The following is a 23,247-nucleotide window of genomic DNA, read 5'->3' as shown; positions in this document are numbered from 1 at the left end:
TTTACATCTCCGAAGCTCTGTTCCACCTTGTGATGTCATGAAGCTGTATTTTTCAAGTGAACGGCTACACTTTTAAATTGTGTTCCACAGAGATCGGCAATTCCAGGTCTGAAATAATCCAAGTGATTCTAGTGAAGGTGTTTGGAGTTTAAAAACACAGTGAAGCACTTCCTGTATTACTACGTGACATCACAAGGTGGAACAGAGTGTTTGGTGAGAACTCAACAAAACAAAACTCCAGGTGTTTGTGATGAGGAAACAATGTTATAACCAGTGACGGGAATAATGGCGTTAAAATAAACATCTTTACTTTTTTCAGTAACAAGTAATCTAACCAAACACCTTCACTAGAATCACTTGGATATGTTCTCTAGTTTATGAAACTGTTGACCTTTTTTCTGTACCATTTTTGGTTCTAAAGTTCCATATGTTTTAAACAGACCATGTATGAAACATGGAACAAAAATTATTTCCCAAATTTCAAAGACCTGAAAATCATGTCAATAAATGGATGTATTTCATCATATCTTGTGTTATTCCATCTTTGAACTGTTGATGAAGGGACATGATTTTTTTTTTTTAAATGTATTTAAAATGATAAAAATTTGCTTGGAAGGACTGACATATTTTATAGAAATAGTTTCCTTTCATTTTGAAGTAATATTAAAGTATTCAGAAGAAAAAAGCGACAAATGATGTAAAATCCTGCACCTTCTACTTGTTTGTACAATTTTCCCTCCGTTACTTTTCCCTCCGTTACCATGACCTTTCTTAATAAAAAATCTCATGAGTCAAAAAGTAAGAGGTTTTTCAACCTAATCTTGTACCATATGGTAGAAAAACTATATGAAGCAAATATTCAAACCAGTTTGTTAAGGATATGGAAGTGAGAACCAAGAGTTATCACTGTTTGGATTTATTGACCAAAAAGTGCTGCATATTTCATTCCCTCTGTTACCGACATGAGTTTTTTACATTTTTTGTCAACAACTTGAAAGAATATCACAGGTTTAACTTGACCCTGTTGGAGTGTAACTCTTTCCTACATTCTGATACTTTACTTATTTCAATAGTTCCTCTAGTTTCTGAATAAGAGACATTTGAATGTCAAAAATCTGCCCCTGTTTCTCTACTGTTACTGCTTGACTGGACCCTTATAACTAATTATACTTTTTCAAAGTAATGTGACTAACACTGGTTATAACAACAGTGTAATGTGGATTTAAATGACAAAGTTCAGTGAGAATGAAGAGAAAGTAAAGCAGACATGTCAGACTCAGGCCCGGGGGCCAAATTTGGTCCGTGATATAATTATATTTATCCCTCGAGATCAAACATGTATTAGAGCTGCTCCACAGAGAGACATTATTTATTTAAAATGTTGTTATTTTTTTATATTATATTGCTCATATTATATTATTTGATATTATATTATGTTATATTATATTGTATTATATTATATAATGTTATATTCTGCTTGTTTTGGATTCAGTGTTTAAGTAAAACTATTTTTAAACGTTTATTTTAATAAGAAAAGGTTTAAGATTATATATGTTGTTGTTGAAATTTTTCAATAAATATTTAGTTTGACCCACGACTTAGTCCCAGTTTTTAACTTTGGCCTCTGTGAATTGAGTTTGACTCCGATGATGTAAAGGTAAGAGTCATCTGAGGTAAAACTGATAAACTAGAACAGAAATTATTTTGTGAAGAGTTTGAAAAATACGACTGAAGTCTGAGTTTGGCTCCTGTAGGAAAGTCTCTCTGTCATGAAATAATAAACAACTTCATGAGTCTGAGGGACCAGGACCAGATCCAGGAATATGGAAAAAAAAAAGAAAGATTCTAAACAAAACTAAAACTGAAACTGAAGATAGAGCTTTTCTGAACAGTTTTAGGAAGATTCTGAGATTTATCTGAACAAATATAAGATATAGTTCCAGTCTAGTCCCAGTTCTAGTCCTTCCCAGACCTAGTCCAGTCCTAATCCCAGTCCTGTCCCAGTTCAGTCCTTGTGTTAATCCCAATCCTGTCGTATTTCAGTTTTAGTCCTGGTCCCAATCCAGTCCCAGTTCTAGTTCAGTCTAAATCTAGTCCAGGCCTAGTCCACTTCTAGTCCAGTTCTAGTCCTCTCCTTGTCTAGTTTCACTTCTAATCTTGTTCTGTTCAGTTTTAGTCCAGTCCTTATCCTGTCCTAGGACTATTCACAGTCCAGTCCTAGTCTAGTCCAGATCTTCTCCTAGTCTTATCCTAGTCCAGACCTAGTCCAGTCTAAATCTAGACCTAGTCCAGTCTAAATCCAGACCTAGTCCAGTCTAAATCCAGACCTAGTCCAGTCTAAATCCAGACCTAGTCCAGTCTTAGTCAGGTTTTATATACTGAGGGGCAGAGTGAGAAAGAAGGGCATCCAGCAGAAGATGGACATGCAGTTTAGTCCTTATCCAGACCTAGTCCAGTCGTAGTCCCAGTCCTAGTCCCGGTTTTAGTCCCACTCTTAGCCCAGTTTTAGTTCAGTCCTAGTCCCAGTCCCAGTCCAGTCTTAGTCAGGTTTTACGAGGAAAAACGGCATCCAGCAGAGGATGAACATACAGTTTAGTCCTGTCCAGACCTAGTCCAGTTCTAGTCCCAGTTTTAGCCCAGTTTTATTTCAGTCCTGGTCCATACCTAGTCCAATCTAAAGCCAGTCCTAGTCCAGTCCTAGTCCAATCTAAATCCAGTCCTAGTCCAGACCTAGTCCAGTCCTAGTCCAGTCTAAATCAAGTCCTAGTCCAGTCCTAGTCCAGTCTAAATCAAGTCCTAGTCCAGACCTAGTCCAATCTAAATCCAGTCCTAGTCCAGTCCTAGTCCAGTCTAAATCCAGTCCTAGTCCAGTCTAAATCAAGTCCTAGTCCAGACCTAGTCCAATCTAAATCCAGTCCTAGTCCAGTCTAAATCCAGTTCTTGTCCAGACCAGGTCCAGTCTAAATCCAGTCCCAGTCCCAGTCCCAGTCTTAGTCCAGTTTTACGTACTGAGGGGCAGCGTGAGGAAAAACGGGAGCCAGCAGAGGATGAACATTCCGACAACGACCCCGAGCGTTTTGGCGGCCTTCTTCTCGCGGCTGAACTTGAGCAGTTTGACGGACAGCGTGCTCCGGCCCGCCGCGGCGTTCCCGGATCCTCGGAGCGCCAGGCTGGAGTCCTGGCTCCGGCAGTGGATCCGGAGGGTGAGTTCCCCGCTGGAGTTCTGCATCTGCTCCTTCATGACTCCGGCCTCCAGGTTTTTGGTGGTGCGCTTGGCCACGATGTAGACGCGGAAGTACATGGCGAGGATGACGGCGAGCGGGATGTAGAAGGAGCCGAGCGACGAGAAGAGAGCGTAGAAAGGTTCCTCAGTGATCAGGCAAACCGTGTCGTCCTGGAGACAAACAGTACAAAAAACATCCTGTATTACACGAAATTTAGTCTTGTGAGGTGGTTTTTAAGATCTGGACTGGACTGGGACTGGACTAGGACTGGAGTAGAACTGGACTAGGACTGGATTTAGACTGGACTAGGACTGGATTTAGACTGGACTAGGACTGGACTAGACTAGGACTGGGCTAGGACTGGACTAAAACTGGACTAGAACTGGACTAGGACTGGACTAGAACTGGACTAGGACTGGACTAGACTAGGACTGGGCTAGGACTGGACTAAAACTGGACTAGAACTGGACTAGGACTGGACTAGAACTGGACTAGGACTGGACTAGACTAGGACTGAGCTAGGACTGGACTAAAACTAGACTAGAACTGGAATAGAACTGGATTTAGACTGGACTAGGACTGGACTAGACTAGGACTGGACTAAAACTGGACTAGAACTGGACTAGACTAGGACTGAGCTAGGACTGGACTAGAACTAGACAAGAACTGGACTAGAACTGGACTAGTTCTGGACTAGAACTAGACAAGAACTGGACTAGAACTGGACTAGGATTGGATTAGAACTGGACAAGGACTGGATTTAGACTGGACTAAGATTAGACTAGAACTGGACTAAATTAGGAATAGACTAGGACTGGACTACAACTGGACTAGATCTGAACTAGGATTAAACTAGAACTGGACTAGGACTAGATTTAGACTGGACTAGGAGTGAACTAGATCTGATCTAGAATTGGACTGGAACTGGACTAAAACTGGACTAGATCTGAACTAGGATTAATTAGAAACTGGACTAGGACTGGATTTAGACTGGACTAGAACTGCACTAGGACTGGACTACACTAGGACTAGACTAGGCCTGGACTAAAACTGTATTAGAACTGGATTAGGGACTGGACTAGAACTGGATTAGGACTGGATTGAGACTGGACTAAATCTGGACTAGGTCTGGACTAGATCTGAACTAGGATTAGACTAGAACTGGACTAGGACTGGATTTAGAAAATTAGAAAATTCCGTGTGGATGGTACGAGACAATTCCCACAACGATGAGACTTGAGTTTGGCTCCGGAAAAACAAAATTGTGACTAAATTCCCAATTTTGGTCTCGTGTTTTTTTTCTTTTTTTGATTGACGTTGTTGTTGTGATTCCGGAAGTTCTTTTTGCACGAGTAAGACAAGCGACTCACCAGAGTTTCACCATATTTGTCCAGTCCAAATGTAAAACACGTCTCACCGGATCTTTATCTTTCTCATGTCCGCAACATCTTTTGGGAATTTGGGAATTTTGGTTGAAACTATTCCATAAATTGTTCTTTTCTGCCTCTTTTAATCAAGGCCTTCGCTGTTGAACATTTTTGCTTTTGTTTAGTTTTTTTAATTCACAAACTTTCTCGTACAATTGATTCATCGTTTAAACGTTCTGTATTAGTCTGTCAGCATCTCCAAACCTCTAAACGCTCTGTTCCACCTTGTGATGTCATGAAGTGGTAGTTTTCAAGTGAACAGCTCCTTTAAACTTTAGTTCAGGAGAGATCGGAAATTCCAGGACTGAAATGATCCAAATGATTCTAGTGAAGGTGTGTGGAGTTTAAAAAGACTTGGACCTGGACTAGAACTGAACAAGGACTGGACCAAAACTGGACTAGGACTGGACCAAGACTGGACTAGGACTGGACTAAAACTGGACTAGGACTGGGACTCAGCCTGGGACTAGGACTGGGCTAGGTCTAGACTATACTGGACTAAGACTGGATTTAGACTGGATTAGGACTGGGACTTGGACTGGAACTAAAACTGAACTAGGACTGGATTTAGACTGGGATTTGGATTGGGATTAGTACTGGCCTAGACTAGGACTGAATTTAGACTAGACTAGGACTGGGACTTGGACTGGGCCTATGACTGGACTAAGACTGGCCTAGAACTGGATTTAGACTGGACACAAACTGGACTAGGTCTTAACTTGGACTAGACTAGGACTGAAATAGACTAGGACTGGATTTAGACTGGATTTAGACTGGACTAGGACTGGGACTTGGACTAAACTAGGACTAGACTTGGCCTGAACTAAGACTGGACTAAAACTGAACTAGGTCTGGACTAGGACTGGATTTAGACTGGACTAGGACTGGATTTCTAGGACTGGATTTAGACTGGATTAAGACTGGACTAGGGCTGGACAAGGACTGGACTAGGTCTAAAGTAGAACTGGACGAGGATTGGACTAGAACTGGACTAGACTAGGAACGGATTTAGACTGGACTAGGTCTGGACTTGGACTGGACTAGCCCCAAACTAGGATTGGACTAGAACTGGACTGGACTACTTTAGACTGGACTGGAGGAAAGAACATTTTAACAAATCAGAAAATATCTTCACACAAAAGCTTTAAAATAGGAAATAACTCTTCACCAGAACCTGAGAGAAACTTTCTCAAACTCTGGTCACAGAAACAACAACTGTGGCCTTTTTGACATTTTCCATTTCACAAATTAAAACTCTAAATCTTAAATCAAATATACAAGGCTGTGGAAAAGCCTAAAGCTACAAACAGGTTAAATATAGTTTAGTGTGATGTGAACCCGAGGCCCGGCTGCTGTTTGTGTTTGAAACTGTGAGGAAAAACAATTAAGAATCTGCACGAGGCCAAGACGGAAATACAGGGGAAAAAAAGAGTATAATCCGATGGACTCTAGGAATTAAAGGAACAGTTTGGAATTTTGCACATAGGAGCTCATTTCTTAGTGATCCAGAGTGTTGGAGACGTGTGGAGACACTTTTTAAAATATCCCATCCAGTGGTGGAGCTGCATTTCACACCTCGGCCTTCAGTAGTTCGGTCTGAAACAATCCACTCCTCAAGAACTAGTTTATGGTTATAAAAGCTTCTTATTTTACAGAAACACAGTTGAACTAAATTAGAACTAAATCAGGAATGTTTGTCGGGACGGGCCTGAAGGTGCGCCCGCGTAGTTGGGTTACCGCAGACGAAAGGACCGTGCCGGGGCCGGGGCTCCACGGCGCCGCACACGGGGCTCCACGGCGCCGCACACGGGCCACACGGGGCCACACGGGGCACACGGGGCCACACGGGGCCACACGGGGTCACACGGTACGACTCTGCACCACATGGAGCTCAGTGCAGCTGTTGCCCGATCGTGCTTTGTGGACACTCTGCTCTGTTTGGGGGGGTCCTCTCTCTCTCTCAAATCCAACATTAGTCCTGGTTTAGTCCTGGTATAGTCCTGATATAGTCCTGATATAGTCCTGGTCTGGTCCTGGTTTAGACCTGGTTTAGTCCTGGTTCCATTACAGCTGCAGTTTGCTGCTTTGATTGGTTCGCTCTCTGTCCAATCACGGGTTTGAATCCAGTGACGTTGACCAATTCAAAATCTGACTGGTTGAAGCAACAGTTGAAGCAACTGCCTAAGAAATCATCCTGAGTTTACAGAGAACATTTTGTATGTGGAGCGACAACAAAACAAAATCCCGTTTGTTAAGTGAGAGGAGCAGAAGACAAACAGACTGAACTGCACTTTCTTGTTCTTGTGGTTTTACAGAAACATCACGTCTTGGTCTCTTTGCAGTGGAAGGTGTTTCTTTGTGAACAGCTGGAGACTTTCACTTTGGCGTTGACTTTTTAAATTCGTAACCAAGATTGAGTGAGGGATCGGGATTTTGTTCCACATACAAAATGTTCTCTGTAAACTCGGGATGATTTCTTAGACAGACAAATGTTTCCTTTTTGGTCCTTCTTGTGGATCAATCCTGCCCATCACCTTCACCTTTCACTATTTTTCAATTCCGTTGGGAACAACCACACAATTACAATGTCTGAATCCCAAAACTAAAATATGACAATATCAGAACCAGAAACAAAAGTGATATAATTCAAAAGACTAGAAAAGATCGACTTTGACAATAGACACATCCCACTGGGAAAACAAACATGGAGGTTTGATGCTCACTTTTTCAGAAAATCCTTCCCAGTATGAATTGCATGATGACCAGAAGTCTGAAATTCATGATGCATGTATTCCATCCAGTCCTTGTATTTGCAGAGGTCACTGGTGTTAGTCTAGTGCATGTCAATAGTCATAGTTTATCCTGCCACTAAAAACAGTCTTCCCCACTCCACAAAACAAGAAAATCTATTATTACACCAGACTGTCTAAATGATAACATAACGATCCAGACACAAGCTCAATAAAATGTCTTCTTTAACAAAATAACGTCTGAAGTGGAATATTACAGGAGACGGCTGCTTGATGATGCATTGTGGGTAGTGTAGTCACCTGTGATGGAGGCTGCTTCCACCCGAGCAGAGGCCCGATGGAGATGACGATGGCGAGGACCCAGACGCCGAGCATGGCCAGCAGGGCGCGCTGTTCCGTCACGATGGACGGGTACTGCAGCGGGTAGCGGACCCCGATGTAGCGGTCGATGGAGATGACGCACAGAGACATGATGGAGGCCGTGCAGCAGAGGACGTCCACCGCCGCCCAGATGTCACAGAAGATACGGCCGAACACCCACGAGTCCAGCACCTACGGGCGAGAGGAGGCGAGGAATGTTGCATAGTATGGCATTAGACATTTTAAGCTTGTATTTAACACAATTTTCAGACTATAAACCTCACTGGATCGTGTATCATTCGTTCATTTGTTTTTCAATATAAAACCAAAAATAAGAAAATGAAAAAACAACAGTTTTCTTCATTATTTGTCTCCAAAACCAAAATGAAAAAACAGATAATGATTCGTTTTTTGTCTTCGTCTTGTAACTGTGACTGGAGCTTTATCTGAGTGGAGCTGAACACTGTGGAGACGACACACTCACATAGGCTACGTTCAGACTGCAGGGCTTAACGCTCAATTCCTATTTTTTTGTGAAATCTGATGTTTTTGCGAGGTCGTTCACATTTGCAATTAAATGTGACTTGTATGTGACTCCAGTGTGAACATTAAACGGCCCAAAAGTGTCCCACATGTGACACTGGAGACACGACGACGTCAACCGCAGCCTGGAGATTTTAAAGTTCCTCTCATACCGGAGCCAGAACATGAACAACTTACTTGTTTTAAGGAGGAGATTGAGAAGAAGAAATACGAGGTTTTTGGTCGTGGTGTTTTGTGGTTCAGTCTGTTGAAAGGAATGTGTGGATGTGGAGACGGAGCCAAGAGTGGTGAGTGGTGATGTGCTTCACTTCAGTGACACAGAGTTCATTCACAATTTTCGCCTACTTCAGAGCAGAATAGTGACGTTTGTGTCTTGTTGATAACGTGTAGGTGGATGAATGCACTTTGGCCGTTCACGCTGAAGTCACATGTCAAAAGATCAGATATGTATCAGTTTCAGGAGCACATATCCAAGTGTCCTGGGTCACATTTGAAAAAATCAGATCTGTGTCGTTCAGTCTGTCATTAAAAGATCAGATACAGGAACATAGGGGCTCAAAAAATCGGATTTGGGTCACTTCAGGCTGCAGTGTGAACGCAGCCTAAGCCCACTTCTTTATACAGTCTATGGTCTGTCTACATGAATGTCAAGAAGTTGTAGTTTTCAAGTTAACAGCTACAACTTGAAGGTGTATGGAGTCCAAAAACATAGTGGAGCACTTCCTGTATTGTACTGTACATGACATCACAAAGTGGAACAGAGTGTTTCTAGTTTGAGAAGAAGTCAGTTAAACATGTGAATGAAATAAACACATCTGCAGGTCTGTTTGTGACGAGGAAACGACATTAGAACATAAATCATAAATAAGAATAATCTGGAGTCTATAAAAACCTTTGTGGTGTCCTCTACTGCACTTTTAATAAAAACAAACACAAAATATAAACTGGCTTCTCTCACTTCATCTCTGTGTGAACGAGAGCAGCTGCCAATCACCCGTGGAAGAGCTGCGGACGCAAAATATCTGAGATTTTTCCCTGATTATCGGATTGAAAGTGCCCACGGCGTTGTTATCTTTTACCCAAAACAATTAATCAGAACTGTGAGCTCCCGAGTCACGTTTGTTTATGTTGGATTCATTATTTTAGCACGAAAAACAACCACCAGACTCATTCAGGATGAACGTGAGAGTTTGTGTTACTCTTTTAATGTAAAAAGTGTCAATGTAAAGTAAAAATTTATGTAAGTATATTGAAAAAAAGGATCGTCCACCTGCTCATCTCTATTCAGATGTTATTATTCTGTCTGGAATGTTCCCTGGTACGACTTTAAACTGATCCTTGAAGCATTTATTCATTAGAAGTGTTTCTGTTACTCAAAAATACAGTAATTCCTTCTGTAAAAAGGGGCGACTCTCCACAGATCTGACCTGTAATGTAGCGTAGTGCTGTAAACTGCTCGCCTCCCTCGCGATAAATAGGTTTAATCTACACTGTGGAACATTCTAGACAAAGCAACAGCATCTCCATGGAAACAAGCACATGACAAACGTTACGCAGTGCAGCTTTAAAAAGAGGGTCGGCACCTTGCTAAGTACATTAAATGCTCTAAATATAAAGCCACACTGTGTAAAACACCAAGTAACTAAAACCGAAAAGGTGGCCAGACCTCCTCCAGAGAAGTGACATTTTAACTACAAGACAAAAAATAAATGTAAAAATGAATTAAAAAGGACCATATTATGCTTTTTTCCAAACTAGAGGTCTGCTTGCCCGCTCCCGCAAAGAATTGTAATTTTCAGTCCCGTTCCCGCCCGCATTTGCGATATTTTGTCCCGCTCCCGTCCACAAGTCCCACAGGATGGGAACCTTTGCTTTCTTAAAGCTTCATCAAACATGGAGAAGTGAAAAGAATTGGGCTGCGTATGGGATTAGTCCTGGTTTAGTTCTGGTTTAGTTCTGGTTTAGTGGCGCAACCCGCACCATTCAGTGTAGTGAAGACATTTGAGAAAAGAAACAGCCACTTCACAAGTGGATGTACTGACACAGACGAGAGAGCAACACAGGACCACAGTCTGCAGTGCATCTCCACTTAAAAGCCATGGGCCGCTCCTTTCAGGACAGTGAGGTACAGATCTGAGCCAGAGAAAAGTATTGGTTTGAGAGGGGGGTTAAAGAGGCTGTTTTTGTTAGGAAAGAGAATCCATCTTTGAACAGAAATGGAGGCTTCAGACATCAACTATTACAACTCCATCCTCAAACCTAATCAAAACAAGGAAAAAAAACAATAGTGATAGTCAGGTCAGGTCCAGAGGTCATTACGATCATAAACGAAAACAAAAAATCCTTAAACTTTTCATCTCATTACTGTTTATTTAGTACAATCATAAACGATAAACTTTGTGCCTACCATAACATTATTATTAGTTAGTACCACCATAAGAAAATATGTTTCTGCATGTGTGTATATGTGTGTTATGCATATGTGTATAAACATTTATAATGAGTATATATACTGGATATCTATGATGTGTATATGTATGTATGTGTGTATGTTTCCGCATAATGACAGGTAAACACTCCAAAGGTGTGCTTAAAAAAAAAAAGTGTGAACCACGTGATTATGTAAAACAATTGGGGTAGGAGTCTATAAGTTTTTTAAACTTCATCCTCCTCCTTTTGAGCACCAGGTCCCAAATATGTTCATGTACATGTCACTATTTTTGATATTGAATAAATAAATAAATGAAATAAATGTAAATAAATGAGGTGTGAGTTCAACAGGCTGAGCTAACAAACAGAAACTGTAAACAAGTAGGTGTTAGTTTCAGAGTAGTTTCAGTGTAGTTAGCTCCTCCTGCAGACAGATATAAGGAAGTGTCCACCAGAGTCTGACCAGAACTGAAGAAGCAGCTTGGATGATCTGAAAAATGTATTTGACCAAATAAACTAAGTTGAATTTCTCCTTTTGCCTTTGGATTCTACCTGGACGACTGACAGATTTGACACATCACGCCAAAAAAGAAGTGGACTGAGTGAGTGTGACGCCACCCACAGCGTTCAGCTCCAGTCAAATGAAGCTCATCGAGGCTAACGGTTATAGGAGTAGGAATTTAAGAATAATAAAATCACTAGGATCATGTAGAGCAGGTTAATGCAAACATTTTAAGACCAAATTTCCAAGGCTCACAGCTGCAGTTACGGAGTCTATGGTCACGCTTCAAATGTTGTAATTCAGGCCTAGTGCAGATTAAAACTAAAATATGACTAAACTACACTACGCAAAGGCTGAACAAAGATTAAACATGAGCTTCAGAACAGGTCCACTCAGGGGTTAAACCAGGACTACGCTTGAAGTGTGTTTTGAGTGATCAGTGCATCAGAGTGTGAGAGGAAATGGAGCCTGAAAAAGCAGCTAATGACCTGAGCTTAACTGAGGAGACCTGTTTCTTTAAAGCTCCTATATCACGCAAAATTGACTCTTGTGATCTTTAAGCTGTGTTATAACTCTCTTACCGCCTCAAAAACAGACCGGGAGTTGTGTTTTGTTTCATTCTCATGCGTCGGTAATCCTTTTTTATTAATCTGTCTGCATGTCCAAAGCTCAAAATGCTCTTTTCCACCTCGTGATGTCATGAAGTTTTCAATTTAACACCTCCTTTTACCTTTAGTTCAGTAGATATCTGCAAATTCCTGGTCTGAAATTATGCAAATGATTCTAGTGAAGGTGTGTGGAGTTTAAAAACGCAGTGGAGCTCTTCAATCCAATCCACGTTACTTCTACAGCACATTTTATAAACGTGACAGTTTCCAAAGTGCTGCACAGACAAATTAATACAATAAAAGACAGTAAATCATAAAAACAATAAATAAAAAATGTTAAAATGCAAAAAGATAAAAACAAAAAAAAAGAAAATAATTAAAAATAAAATAATACAGAAAGTAAAATAATTAAAATAAAATAATACAAAACGTAAAATAAATAAAATAACATAAAACAAAACGTAAAATAAATTAAATTAAATAATGCAAAACATAAAATAAATAAAATAAAATAATACAAAACATAAAATAAACAAAACAAAACCAAATAAAATGGGAGCACACAACTCACACAGTGTTAAAAGCCAGAGAGTAAAAGTGGGTCTTAAGACGAGACTTAAAACTCTCCACTTCCTGTATTACCAATAGGGATGCCACAATATTCAATATAATATCGAATCGTTTGATAACGGTGTCATGATTCGATACACGTGTTCAGTCAATACACAAAAGTCCCTCCATGTGCGCTGTGTTGTCATTTATTTTGGTCTAAAAGGAAAACAGTTATCGAGGCGTCCTCCTCAGATGCAACAAGAAAACAGCTTCTTCTAACAGAGGAGAGTTTGATCTTTCAGTCACTTTTTATTTTACATTGATAGATCCAGAAATGACAAAGAGATGAACTTTTAAATACTTTAGAATCACTTTTGACTTCACATCAGCTTTAATCAAATGCGCTCACATCCGCACCCACGACTCGACTCGAGATATACAACATCTTTTTCTCAGACTCATAAGTTTTTGTCAGAAAACATTCTGTTGAGACATTTCTATGTGATATAAAATAGTTTGTGTGTCCAGACGTGAAAAGTTAAGGAATGGAGAAGTTGGAAACGTAAGTAAAAGTAATTTATTGTTTTATCATTATTTCTTTCACGTTGTAGTTCTTCTTCTTCTTCACTTGCCGCTTGATCGATCCGTTGGAAAATAGAGTCCCGCGGTCACTTCCGTTGTGGCTTTTTGATGTGTTGTGGCTTTTTAATGTGTTGTGGCTTTTTAATGTGTTGTGCCATTTGCGTTTGTGTTGTGGCGTTTGTATTTGTTGCGGCGTTTGCATTAAAATAGAGTCTCGCGGTCCTTTCTGTTGTGGCTTTTTTTGGTCTGTTGTGGCTTTTTAATGTGTTGTGGCATTTGTATTTGTATTGTGGCTTTTTTGTGTTGTGGCTTTTTTATGTGTTGTGGCTTTATAGTGTTTTGTGGCTTTTTAATGTGTTGTGCCATTTGTGTTTGTGTTGTGGCTTTTTGATTTGTTGTGGCTTTTTGATGTGTTGTGGCAATTGCGTTTGTGTTGTGGCGTTTGTATTTGTTGCGGCATTTGCATTAAAATAGAGTCTCGCGGTCCTTTCTGTTGTGGCTTTTTTTGGTCTGTTGTGGCATTTTAATGTGTTGTGGCTTTTTAATGTGTTGTAGCATTTGCGTTTGTATTGTGGCTTTTTTATGTGTTGTGGCTTTTTTATGTGTTGTGGCTTTTTTATGTGTTGTGGCTTTATAGTGTTTTGTGGCTTTTTAATGTGTTGTGCCATTTGTGTTTGTGTTGTGGCTTTTTGATTTGTTGTGGCTTTTTGATGTGTTGTGGCAATTGCATTTGTGTTGTGGCGTTTGTATTTGTTGCGGCGTTTGCATTAAAATAGAGTCTCGCGGTCCTTTCTATTGTGTCTTTTTTTGGTCTGTTGTGGCTTTTTAATGTGTTGTGCCTTTTTAATGTGTTGTGGCATTTGCATTTGTATTGTGGCTTTTTTATGTGTTGTGGCTTTTTTATGTGTTGTAGCTTTTTAGTGTTTTGTGGCTTTTTAATGTGTTGTGCCATTTGTGCTTGTGTTGTGGCTTTTTGATTTGTTGTGGCTTTTTGATGTGTTGTGGCATTTGCGTTTGTGTTGTGGCATTTGTATTTGTTGCGGCGTTTGCATTAAAATAGAGTCATTTCCGGTTGTGGCTTTTTTTTGGTGTGTTGTGGCTTTTTGTTGTGTTGTCGCATTTGTATTTGTTGCGGCGTTTGCGTTTGTTGTGACCCCTCTCGGCTTCCGTAGATTTGGCTCGATTAGTTTTATTACTTTCTGAACATCTGCCTCCCACCTCGTATAATAACACATCATTTGCCGTAGTGAATGTTTGTTTAGGTTTAGCGGGGATCTTGAACGCCTCATGAGAATAAATCCTGCTGCTGCTGCGTTTGGGCTCGAGCCACAGAAAGAGCCTTTGTTTCATCAGATTCAGAATTTTAAACGCCAGCGAATTTTCTTTTTAAACCCCTGAAAAACCTGCTTTATTTTTATTCGGAATGTGTTTTTGAAAAGGATTCAAATTCAAAAGGAAAATTCAGCTTATAAATGTTGAACGTGTTTATTTTCAGACCCTAAAATTTATCCATTTAAATTCAGAATACAAATAATTCAAATTATTTTACAGCTATTTTATGATTTTTATGATTTTGCTTTTAATACCTGGTCCCCAAAGTGTTGACCAGGTTTTGTATTCACCCTGTGTGTGTGTGTGACTGTCAACAAATTTGGTCAACAAATTTGGTACATGGGTCAAGCCCTCGTGCCCGAAAAAAGAAAAAAAAAAGTTTGGTGATGATCCGAGGTCATTTGAGGTCACACGGGTCAATTGAAAGGTCACGTCATTATAAAGGATTTAGGCAATTTCGGCAATTTCTGAACCATCTGCGACCTAAAATATTCACCCAATCATCACACAAGTTGGCAGTTGGTAAGGTCAAATATGTGTTTTTGGTCATAATTCTGCGAAGGATCGAGTTAGAGCAACGGGAGTGTCTCAAAATCTCAGAAAAATTATTATCTATTTATAATTCTATGTATTTGTATTGTCAAATATTAATAGTTTTCCAGATAATCACTAATTATAACAGTTCCTTTCTCTTTCAGTGTAGCCGTTAAAATTCTAATTGGAATGAAAATAATTCCCATTTCTTGTTTTTCTGGTGAAACACAACACACTGATCTACAGTCACACAACGAACACACACACAACTCATGAAAAATGATATTTTGGTTCCACACTAGTAAACACAGACATTCCCATGTGTGACCAATATCACACTAATGTTCATGGGCCTGTACACATACACACATTACATTGTGGATATAACGATCATGGGTCTGGTCAAGTGGTAATGGAGGGAAACAGTTGCAGATTTTTGACATTCAAATGTCTCTTATTCAGAAACTAGAGGGACTATTGAAATAAGTAAAGTATCAGAATGTAGGAAAGAGTTACACTCCAACAGGGTCAAGTTAAACCTGTGAGATTCTTTCAAGTTGTTGACAAAAAAATTAAAAACTCATGTCGGTAACAGAGGGAATGAAATATGCAGCACTTTTTGGGCAATAAATCCAAACAGTGATAACTCTTGGTTCTCACTTCCATATCCTTAACAAACTGGTTTGAATATTTGCTTCATATAGTTTTCTACCATATGGTACAAGATTAGGTTGAAAAACCTCTTACTTTTTGACTCATGAGATTTTTTATTAAGAAAGGTCATGGTAACGGAGGGAAAAGTAACGGAGGGAAAATTGTACAAACAAGTAGAAGGTGCAGGATTTTACATCATTTGTCGCTTTTTTCTTCTGAATACTTTAATATTACTTCAAAATGAAAGGAAACTATTTCTATAAAATATGTCAGTCCTTCCAAGCAAATTTTTATCATTTTAAATACTTTTTTTTTTTTTTTTTTGAAAAATCCTGTACCTTCATCAACAGTTCAAAGATGGAATAACACAAGATATGATGAAATACATCCATTTATTGACATGATTTTCAGGTCTTTGAAATTTGGGAAATAATTTTTGTTCCATGTTTCATACATGGTCTGTTTAAAACATATGGAACTTTAGAACCAAAAATGGTACAGAAAAAAGGTCAACAGTTTCATAAACTAGAGTACATATGTATCTGTTCAATACATTTTTATATCAGATGCATTAACTTGAATTTTTGGCCTTGTTGTTTACTTCTGCTTGACTGGGCCCTCATGTAATATGGGCTGGACTCCTCATAAACTGCTTCTGTGCTGATGAACTAACCCACCGATGCCTCATGGGGATCAGGTTGTTATTTCTGATTGAGCTTGTTTTTATCTTACTTCACACTATTGCTATCTTTTTTTAGAACTTACTATTAACATTTATATTTTCTACTGTTTGTTATTGTATTATATTGTGATGTGTGAGTGTCTGTGTCCAAATAATTTCCCTTGTGGATCAATAAAATCTAAGTTATTTCATAAAATATATAAAAAATACTCTTGGCGATATATCAATACAACCGCTCATGATATCGATACTGTATAATCACATTAAACGATACGATATTTTGACATTTTGCCGGTTGTTCTGACCTCAAGCGTGGCGGACACAGGCAGGACGGTGGTGCCCAGGAGCAGGTCGGCGATGGCCAGGTTTATGATGAAGTAGTTGGTGGGGGTCCGGAGGTGACGGTTACACACCACGGCCAGGATCACCAGGATGTTCCCCACGATGGCGAACAGGATGAAGGAGGCCAGGACCACGCCGACGGGGACCGCACGACCCAGCGACAGGACGGGGACAGGGACGGCAGGCGTCACGTTCACAGGCGGCAGGTCCAGGGAGGAGGAGGAGTTAGAGGAGACGTTTGGAGAAAAGAGGAGGTAAAGGCTGGAGTTGGTCATGGTGATGGTCTGAGGAGAGGAACGTGAAGACAATTGAGTGATTCTGGTTCGAAAACTTTACAGAAGACGTCGTCAACATTTGGTTCAGGGTCATCGCCTAATCTTGTTTCTATGGATACGTCTTTGCCAGTGTTGGGACGTGTTATAAAAGTAACGAATTACAATAATACTTTGCTTTTTGTTGTAACGCTGTAATGTTCGGCATTACAGGGAAAAAAAACTGTAATATTTTACTCGGTACAAATGTGAGTAAAGAGCGTCACAAAGCTTTTTTAACCTGACTGAAGTGGTGGGTTTTACAAAGTCACGATATCAATAGAGGTGAAACGCAGGAGACACGCCTGTGTAGACCGTCAGGTGACCGCGGGCGAAAGGACCGACGCAGAACTCCACGCTCCACGGGACGAAGAGCAACCGACGCTGGATCGAGGTTTGCAGACGCCCTGTTCCACGGACTCGGGGTTCTCCCAGGGGCGAAACTAGATTCCAAGTTCTAGTGCAAGATTAGTCCCGGTTTAGTCCTGGTTTAGACCTGGTTTAGTCCTGGTTCAGTCCGGGTTTAGTCCTGGTTTAGTCCTTGTTTAGTCCTGGTTCAGTCAAGACCGATTTTAAACTAAAGACGTTTGGAAATAATCAGAATAGCCTCATTACAATGAGATTTCCATGAGTGTGGCAACCCTGCCTATAAAACATTAAACCATTATCCATTTATCAGTGCATGAAGTTCAAAATAACACATTTACAACAGGGATTAATCAAATTAGAGTTATTCAATTGTTTAATTCAAAAAATGGTGAGCTATTCAGGTTGTAGAGAGCTGCTGTTCTCTCCCGAGCTACAGGTTGGAGACCCCTGATGTACAGTGTATATTGTGTCGTATATTGTGTCGTATATTGTGTCGTTGTATATTGTGTTGTGTGACTCACTTTTGAATCGGCCAATCGATCAGTGGGCAGAAGGTTTTTATGGGAATGACACACAGAAAAAAAAGCATGACCTGACAAAAATCCACCGATCCAAACGTTGTCATTCATTAAATTCTGTTTGGGAGAAAGTGCGCAGGCTTTGTTTTCGCTTTCTAGAACGTTTAAAACCAGACTCTGAAACACTGATTGATATGTTTTTATTTCTAGTCTGTGCCAAGAGGGAAACAATAATCATAAACAACATACTACAAAGCACATTTCTCAAAAGGGAGTGGGAAGAAGAAAAAAAAACGTGTACTAACCCACCCCTGTTCATGACATAGCTTCAAAAATTCAAAAATGATGTGGTTGCTTCTGTACACGGATGACGAAACTTTACTATGCATACTAAATATAGTTTTAACCCAATTTCTTCTTTTTTTTAATATATTTTTTGCATTGTACTGTATTATGGTCGTACAAACTAATAAAAATGATAAAAACGGCACAAAAGTTTATCATTTATGATCGTATCAAAATAAGCAAATTGAGAATGAAGAATGTATGGATTTAGTTTTTTTGTTCATTTATGGTCGTACGAACTAATAATAAAGTTAACGAAGGTGCAAAATTTATCGTTGATGATCGTATCAAAATAAAATGTAAAGTTAAAAAAGCTTGTGTTAATTGATAGTCGTGGTTTTACTTGTGAAGACATTGGATCTAGTCTCCTACGTTTTTCTGTAAGATTTGATTCAAACGTTCTAGACAAAGCGAGAACACCTCCATGGAGAATGAGAAAAGCATTTGACGGACCTTCCACCAGAAAAGTTACACAATGCACCTTTAACAGCACAAATCAGCTCATCTGTTCAAGTTCCAAACAAGACTTTCGTTTGGTCACAGAGCTCGGATTAAAGTCTAACTTGAGAACAGATCTTGCAGGGAATACTGATGACGTCGGCTGCAAAGTATCGATTTTTAGTATTTAGATTTTGAGTTTTAAGTATTATCGGACTGTTACTATGATCTATCGTTGGTCACATGACTCCTGCTTGTTCAGTTACGTCATGGAAGAGTTCACGAGAGCGACACGTAAAACAATAACTGCATTTAGTTTGGCGTTAACGAAAACTCCAACATGAGGAAGTCATGAGGCAACAGGGATTTACCAACATAAAGCCTTTATATTTCTCTGTTTTAGGGCTGGGGATCATTAAGAAGTCGCCGATATGATACATATCTCGATTCAGTGAGCTTTCGATTCGATACGATTCAATAAAAAATAAAGACTAAATCATGTCTGTGATACTAAAAGTCTTTGTTAATCCACTTCTTGTGCAAAGTTCATATGAAACACAAACATTTTAATCATCAAAACAGAGAAAATGTCAAATGTGTCGCATAAATGAGTTTTCTTCCTCTGAACAAACAACAAAACTGTAGCTGTAAAAAAAAATTTAGTAAAATAAACCAAAACATACTGCAGAAGCCCACGATATCGATACTGTGTCATGACATTAAACTAGAGATGTAACAATAATCCATGTGTCATTTGTTCATTTGTTTTTCAATATGAAACTAATATGAAAATTAAGAAAATAAAAAACAGTTTTCCTCATTATTTGTCTCCAAAACCAAAATGAAAAAGCAGATAACGATTAGTTTTTTCACTTTTCGATTTTGTGTTTAAATGAAGAATGGAAAAAACAGATAACGGTCGTTTCCCGTTTATGCAATGCCAAACACTGACTGAACCAGGACTGAACCAGGACTGAACCAGGACTGAACCAGAACTGAACCAGGACTGAACCAGGACTGAACCAGGACTGAACCAGACTGAACCAGACTGAACCAGGACTGAACCAGACTAACCCAGGACTGAACCAGGACCAGGACTGAACAGGACTGAACCAGGACTGAACCAGGACTGGGACCAGACCGAGACTGAGATCAGACCAGGAACAGAGCGGGACTGAGATGAAGACCAGACCAGGACCACACCGGGACCACACTGGGACCACACCGGGACTGAGACTGAGACCAGGCCGGGACCAGACCGGGACCAGACTGGGACCAGACCAGGACCAGACTGAGACTGAGACCAGGACTGAGACCAGACCAGGACCACACCGGGACTGAGACCGAGACCAGCCCAGGACCACACCGGGACCACACCGGTACTGAGACTGAGACCAGGCCAGGACAAGACCTGGACCAGACCAGGACCAGACCAGGACCAGACCGAGACTGAGACTGGGACTGAGACCGAGACCAGGCCGGGACCAGACCGGAGGTTCAGAGCCCACGGCAGGGCTGGAGCTCGAAGCTGAGGCTCGGACCCTGCGGAGGCTCGGAGTCAAAGCTCGGAGTCCACTCTGGTCCTGCTCTGGTCCTGCACCTGGATCAGTCCTGGTTCAGTCCGTACGCGGTGCAAAAGTTCGACATTGCAGTCACGGAAGTCACGTAAACGGGAAACGGCCGTTATCCATTTTTTCCATTTTTCATTTAAACATAAAATCAAAAACTGAAAGCAAAAAAGTGTCACATCTACTGTACAATTACATCAGTCTCTTCAAAATATCACAATAAATATCGTACTGAGAGATTTGGATATCGTTCCATCCCTACATTAAGCCGTACGATATATCATTATTTAGATATTTTTGCAACACAACTACTCGATTTTCTGATGTTCTAATGTTGTTTCCTCGTCACAAACAGACCTGGAGTTGTATTTTTGTTTCATTCACACACGTTTAATTAACGCACAAACCTGCAGATTTAGGCTGAGTTCTTTTCTCAAACTGAAAACTGCGGAAGCCGAGGGGTAACAACAAACGCAAACGCCACAACAAATACAAATGCGACAACACAACAAAAAAGCCACAACAGAAGTGACTGAGGGACTCTATTTTCTGACGGACCGATCAAGCGGCAAGTGAAGAAGAAGAACTACAACGTGAAAAGTAAAGGAATAGAGAAGTTGGAAACGTAAGTAAAAGTCATTTATTGTTTTATCATTATTTGTTTCACATTGTGGTGTCTTCATCCATCTCGACGCTTTGTTTACTGTTGTGCTGTTCCACAAAAGTGACACAGACGCCACCAGTTGGACGTCATGACTTCACAGCTCAGAGCTGATTGGTCGGTGTGCGGTCGACAACTTCCAGAGTTCTGATAAACCGTGTAGTGTATTCTGATTCTTGATCTAGTCACTGCAGAGAAATGAAACTGACTGACTGTGATTTTTTATCTGTGAAAGGTGCTATAAAAATAAAGGCTTATTTACTTACTGATTTACTAAAAAATGAGTCAAGTTTGTGTAACACAGCACCTTTAAATGTCAGAATAATCTCAAAATCTTACTAATACTACTCATTTCCATGAAGCAAGCAGCATGCCCTCCACCAGAAAAGTTACGTAATGCACCTTTATGATTTATGCTAAAATGTTTAGATCAAGTCTTAAAGATATGTGCACTGCAAAAAAAAAACAAAATCTAACATCAAGTTAAGACGATTTGAATTAAGAAAGTCTGATAATGATTTGAGTAAATTTCACTTGACAAGTCAAATAATCTGACAGTGGAACAAGATGTTTTGTACTTAAAATATCAAACAAAGTCAAATGTTGCTTGAATTAAGAAAAACACACTTACTCCATCAGAACGTCTCTTTTTCTACGGATTTTTGAGCTTTAAAACCACCGGTAATTAAATAAAAGTAAAGTAAAGAGTCACACTGTGGGACATTCCTGACCAAGCAGTGACGTATCCATGGAAACGTTGTGACAGCTTCCAAGTTGTGAAGTTCAATCGACTCAAATAAAGTAAAAAAATAAATAAATAAATTAGATATTGTTTTTGTTCAATGTGATGTAAATTTTCCAGTAGAGCGTCCATCAAATTCATTTAGATTATTATTATTTCTTTGTCTAGAATGTCCCGCAGTGTGGCATTAAACCTTTCTATTTTCACGGAGACCAAACTGGACCAAGCTACAGGTCAGATCTGCGGAGAGGCGACGCCGCTCTCGGTCAGAACGTCTGTTTTTCTACGGATTTTTGAGCTTTAAAACCACCGGTAATTAAATAAAAGTAAAGTAAAGATGTTTACTAAAGTCACACTGTGGGACATTCCAGACCGAGCACTGACGTATCCATGGAAACGTTGTGACAAATTCCAAATTGTGAAGTTGAATCGACTCAAATACAGTTAAAAAACAATATATATATATATATATATATATATATATATATATATATATATATATATATATATATATATATATATAGTAGTTTTCTAGTAGAAGGTCCATTGAATGCTTTTCTTCATTTAGATTATTATTATTTCTTTGTCTAGAATGTCCCGCAGTATGGCATTAAACCTTTCTATTCTATGGCGACCAAACCAGACAGAGCTACAGGTCAGATCTGTGGAGAGGCGGCGCCGCTCACAGTCAAAATGTCTGTTTTTCTACGAATATTTGAGCTATTTAAATAAATAAAAAAAACCACCTGTAAATGAATAAAAGTAAAGTAGAACTGTTTATTAAAGTCACACTGTGGGACATTCCAGACCGAGCAGTGACGTATCCATGGAAACGAGCAGGTGACGGACCCGCAACCAAAAAGTTAAACACTGTAGTGCACTTATAATGTCACAGAAAGGATTTTTATTTCGACATTTTGCATTTTATGGAGTTTAGTCTCTTTTTTTTATCCACTGAGTAAAAATTGAGGTAAACTGTTGGCGATTGCGTAACTGGAACGTTTGTTTTTCGACATGAGCCAATAAAACCGAATAACCGAGCCGATCTCATGTAAAAAAACAACATTCCCGAAGTATTTCAGTGGATAAACCGCTGCAGATTTAGTCGTAAGAGGCAAAGACAAAAACAACAATCAGACTCACCGAATAAAACGTAATAAAAGCGTCGATGTTTAATCCTTTAGTTGGTTGGAAATAAATCGTAGAATCCGCGTAAATGTCGCGTTAAAGTCCCATGTCGGTGCTGCGGCAGGTGTGCGCGGGGCTCCGGGGGGTTCAGCGGGAACACGCGGAGCTCACGCCGCGGATCAGCTCGTGTGCGCGGGGCTCGGAGCTGCTCGGGTGTCCGTGTCCTTTTATGGTTCAGAAGAATGTTTAACGTGGGAAAGAGGCAAAAAGGGAAAAAGAAAAAGAAGAGAGGAACGTGTGCATCTTGTCTGTGCGCGCGCGGAGAGGGGCAGTCCCACGCGCGGACTCACACTCTGCCGGTGTTCTGTCGAAATGAGCTCCCCGCAGCCCAGACTGACAGTGACGTGTATCGATCACGCTGCTCCGTCGAAATAAGCGACTTTACATGTTTCCGTTTACATTTGTATCGATCAGTGGTCACCAACCTTTTTCAGACAAAGATCTACATGCTTGGTCCGAGAGAAGAGCAAGAACCACCAACATGAACGTACAATAACAACAACAAAAGTCATCATGTTTACAGCTCCAGGCAGCTTTATTTTTGCAATTTTGTAACTTAAGGCCAGTGTTGGGGAGTAACAGATT

The 23,247-nt window shown here is 40.0% G+C and overlaps 1 protein-coding gene across 1 annotated transcript in view; it reads right to left on the bottom strand.

Annotated features, from left to right (window-relative positions):
- The window catches only part of LOC110174997 (alpha-1A adrenergic receptor-like), a 30,229-nt gene extending 7,290 nt beyond the window's left edge, over positions 1 to 22,939 (bottom strand). Inside the window, exons 1-4 of the mRNA XM_020941110.2 lie at positions 22,618 to 22,939; positions 16,486 to 16,806; positions 7,702 to 7,953; positions 3,010 to 3,394 (exon numbers count right to left, since the gene is read on the bottom strand). Of these exons, the coding sequence (XP_020796769.2) occupies positions 3,010 to 3,394; positions 7,702 to 7,953; positions 16,486 to 16,797 (949 nt within the window). The 5' untranslated portion in view covers positions 16,798 to 16,806; positions 22,618 to 22,939. The remainder of the gene's footprint in view (positions 1 to 3,009; positions 3,395 to 7,701; positions 7,954 to 16,485; positions 16,807 to 22,617) is intronic.
- Positions 22,940 to 23,247: the final 308 nt, after the last annotated feature.

Source organism: Boleophthalmus pectinirostris, unplaced genomic scaffold (assembly GCF_026225935.1).
Source record: "Boleophthalmus pectinirostris isolate CB_2022bp ecotype Guang Dong unplaced genomic scaffold, ASM2622593v1 HiC_scaffold_12, whole genome shotgun sequence".
In the NCBI taxonomy this organism is placed as follows: Eukaryota; Metazoa; Chordata; class Actinopteri; order Gobiiformes; family Gobiidae; genus Boleophthalmus; species Boleophthalmus pectinirostris.
The sequence above is the reverse complement of the archived record's forward strand: the minus strand, read 5'-3'. Positions and strand labels throughout refer to the sequence as shown.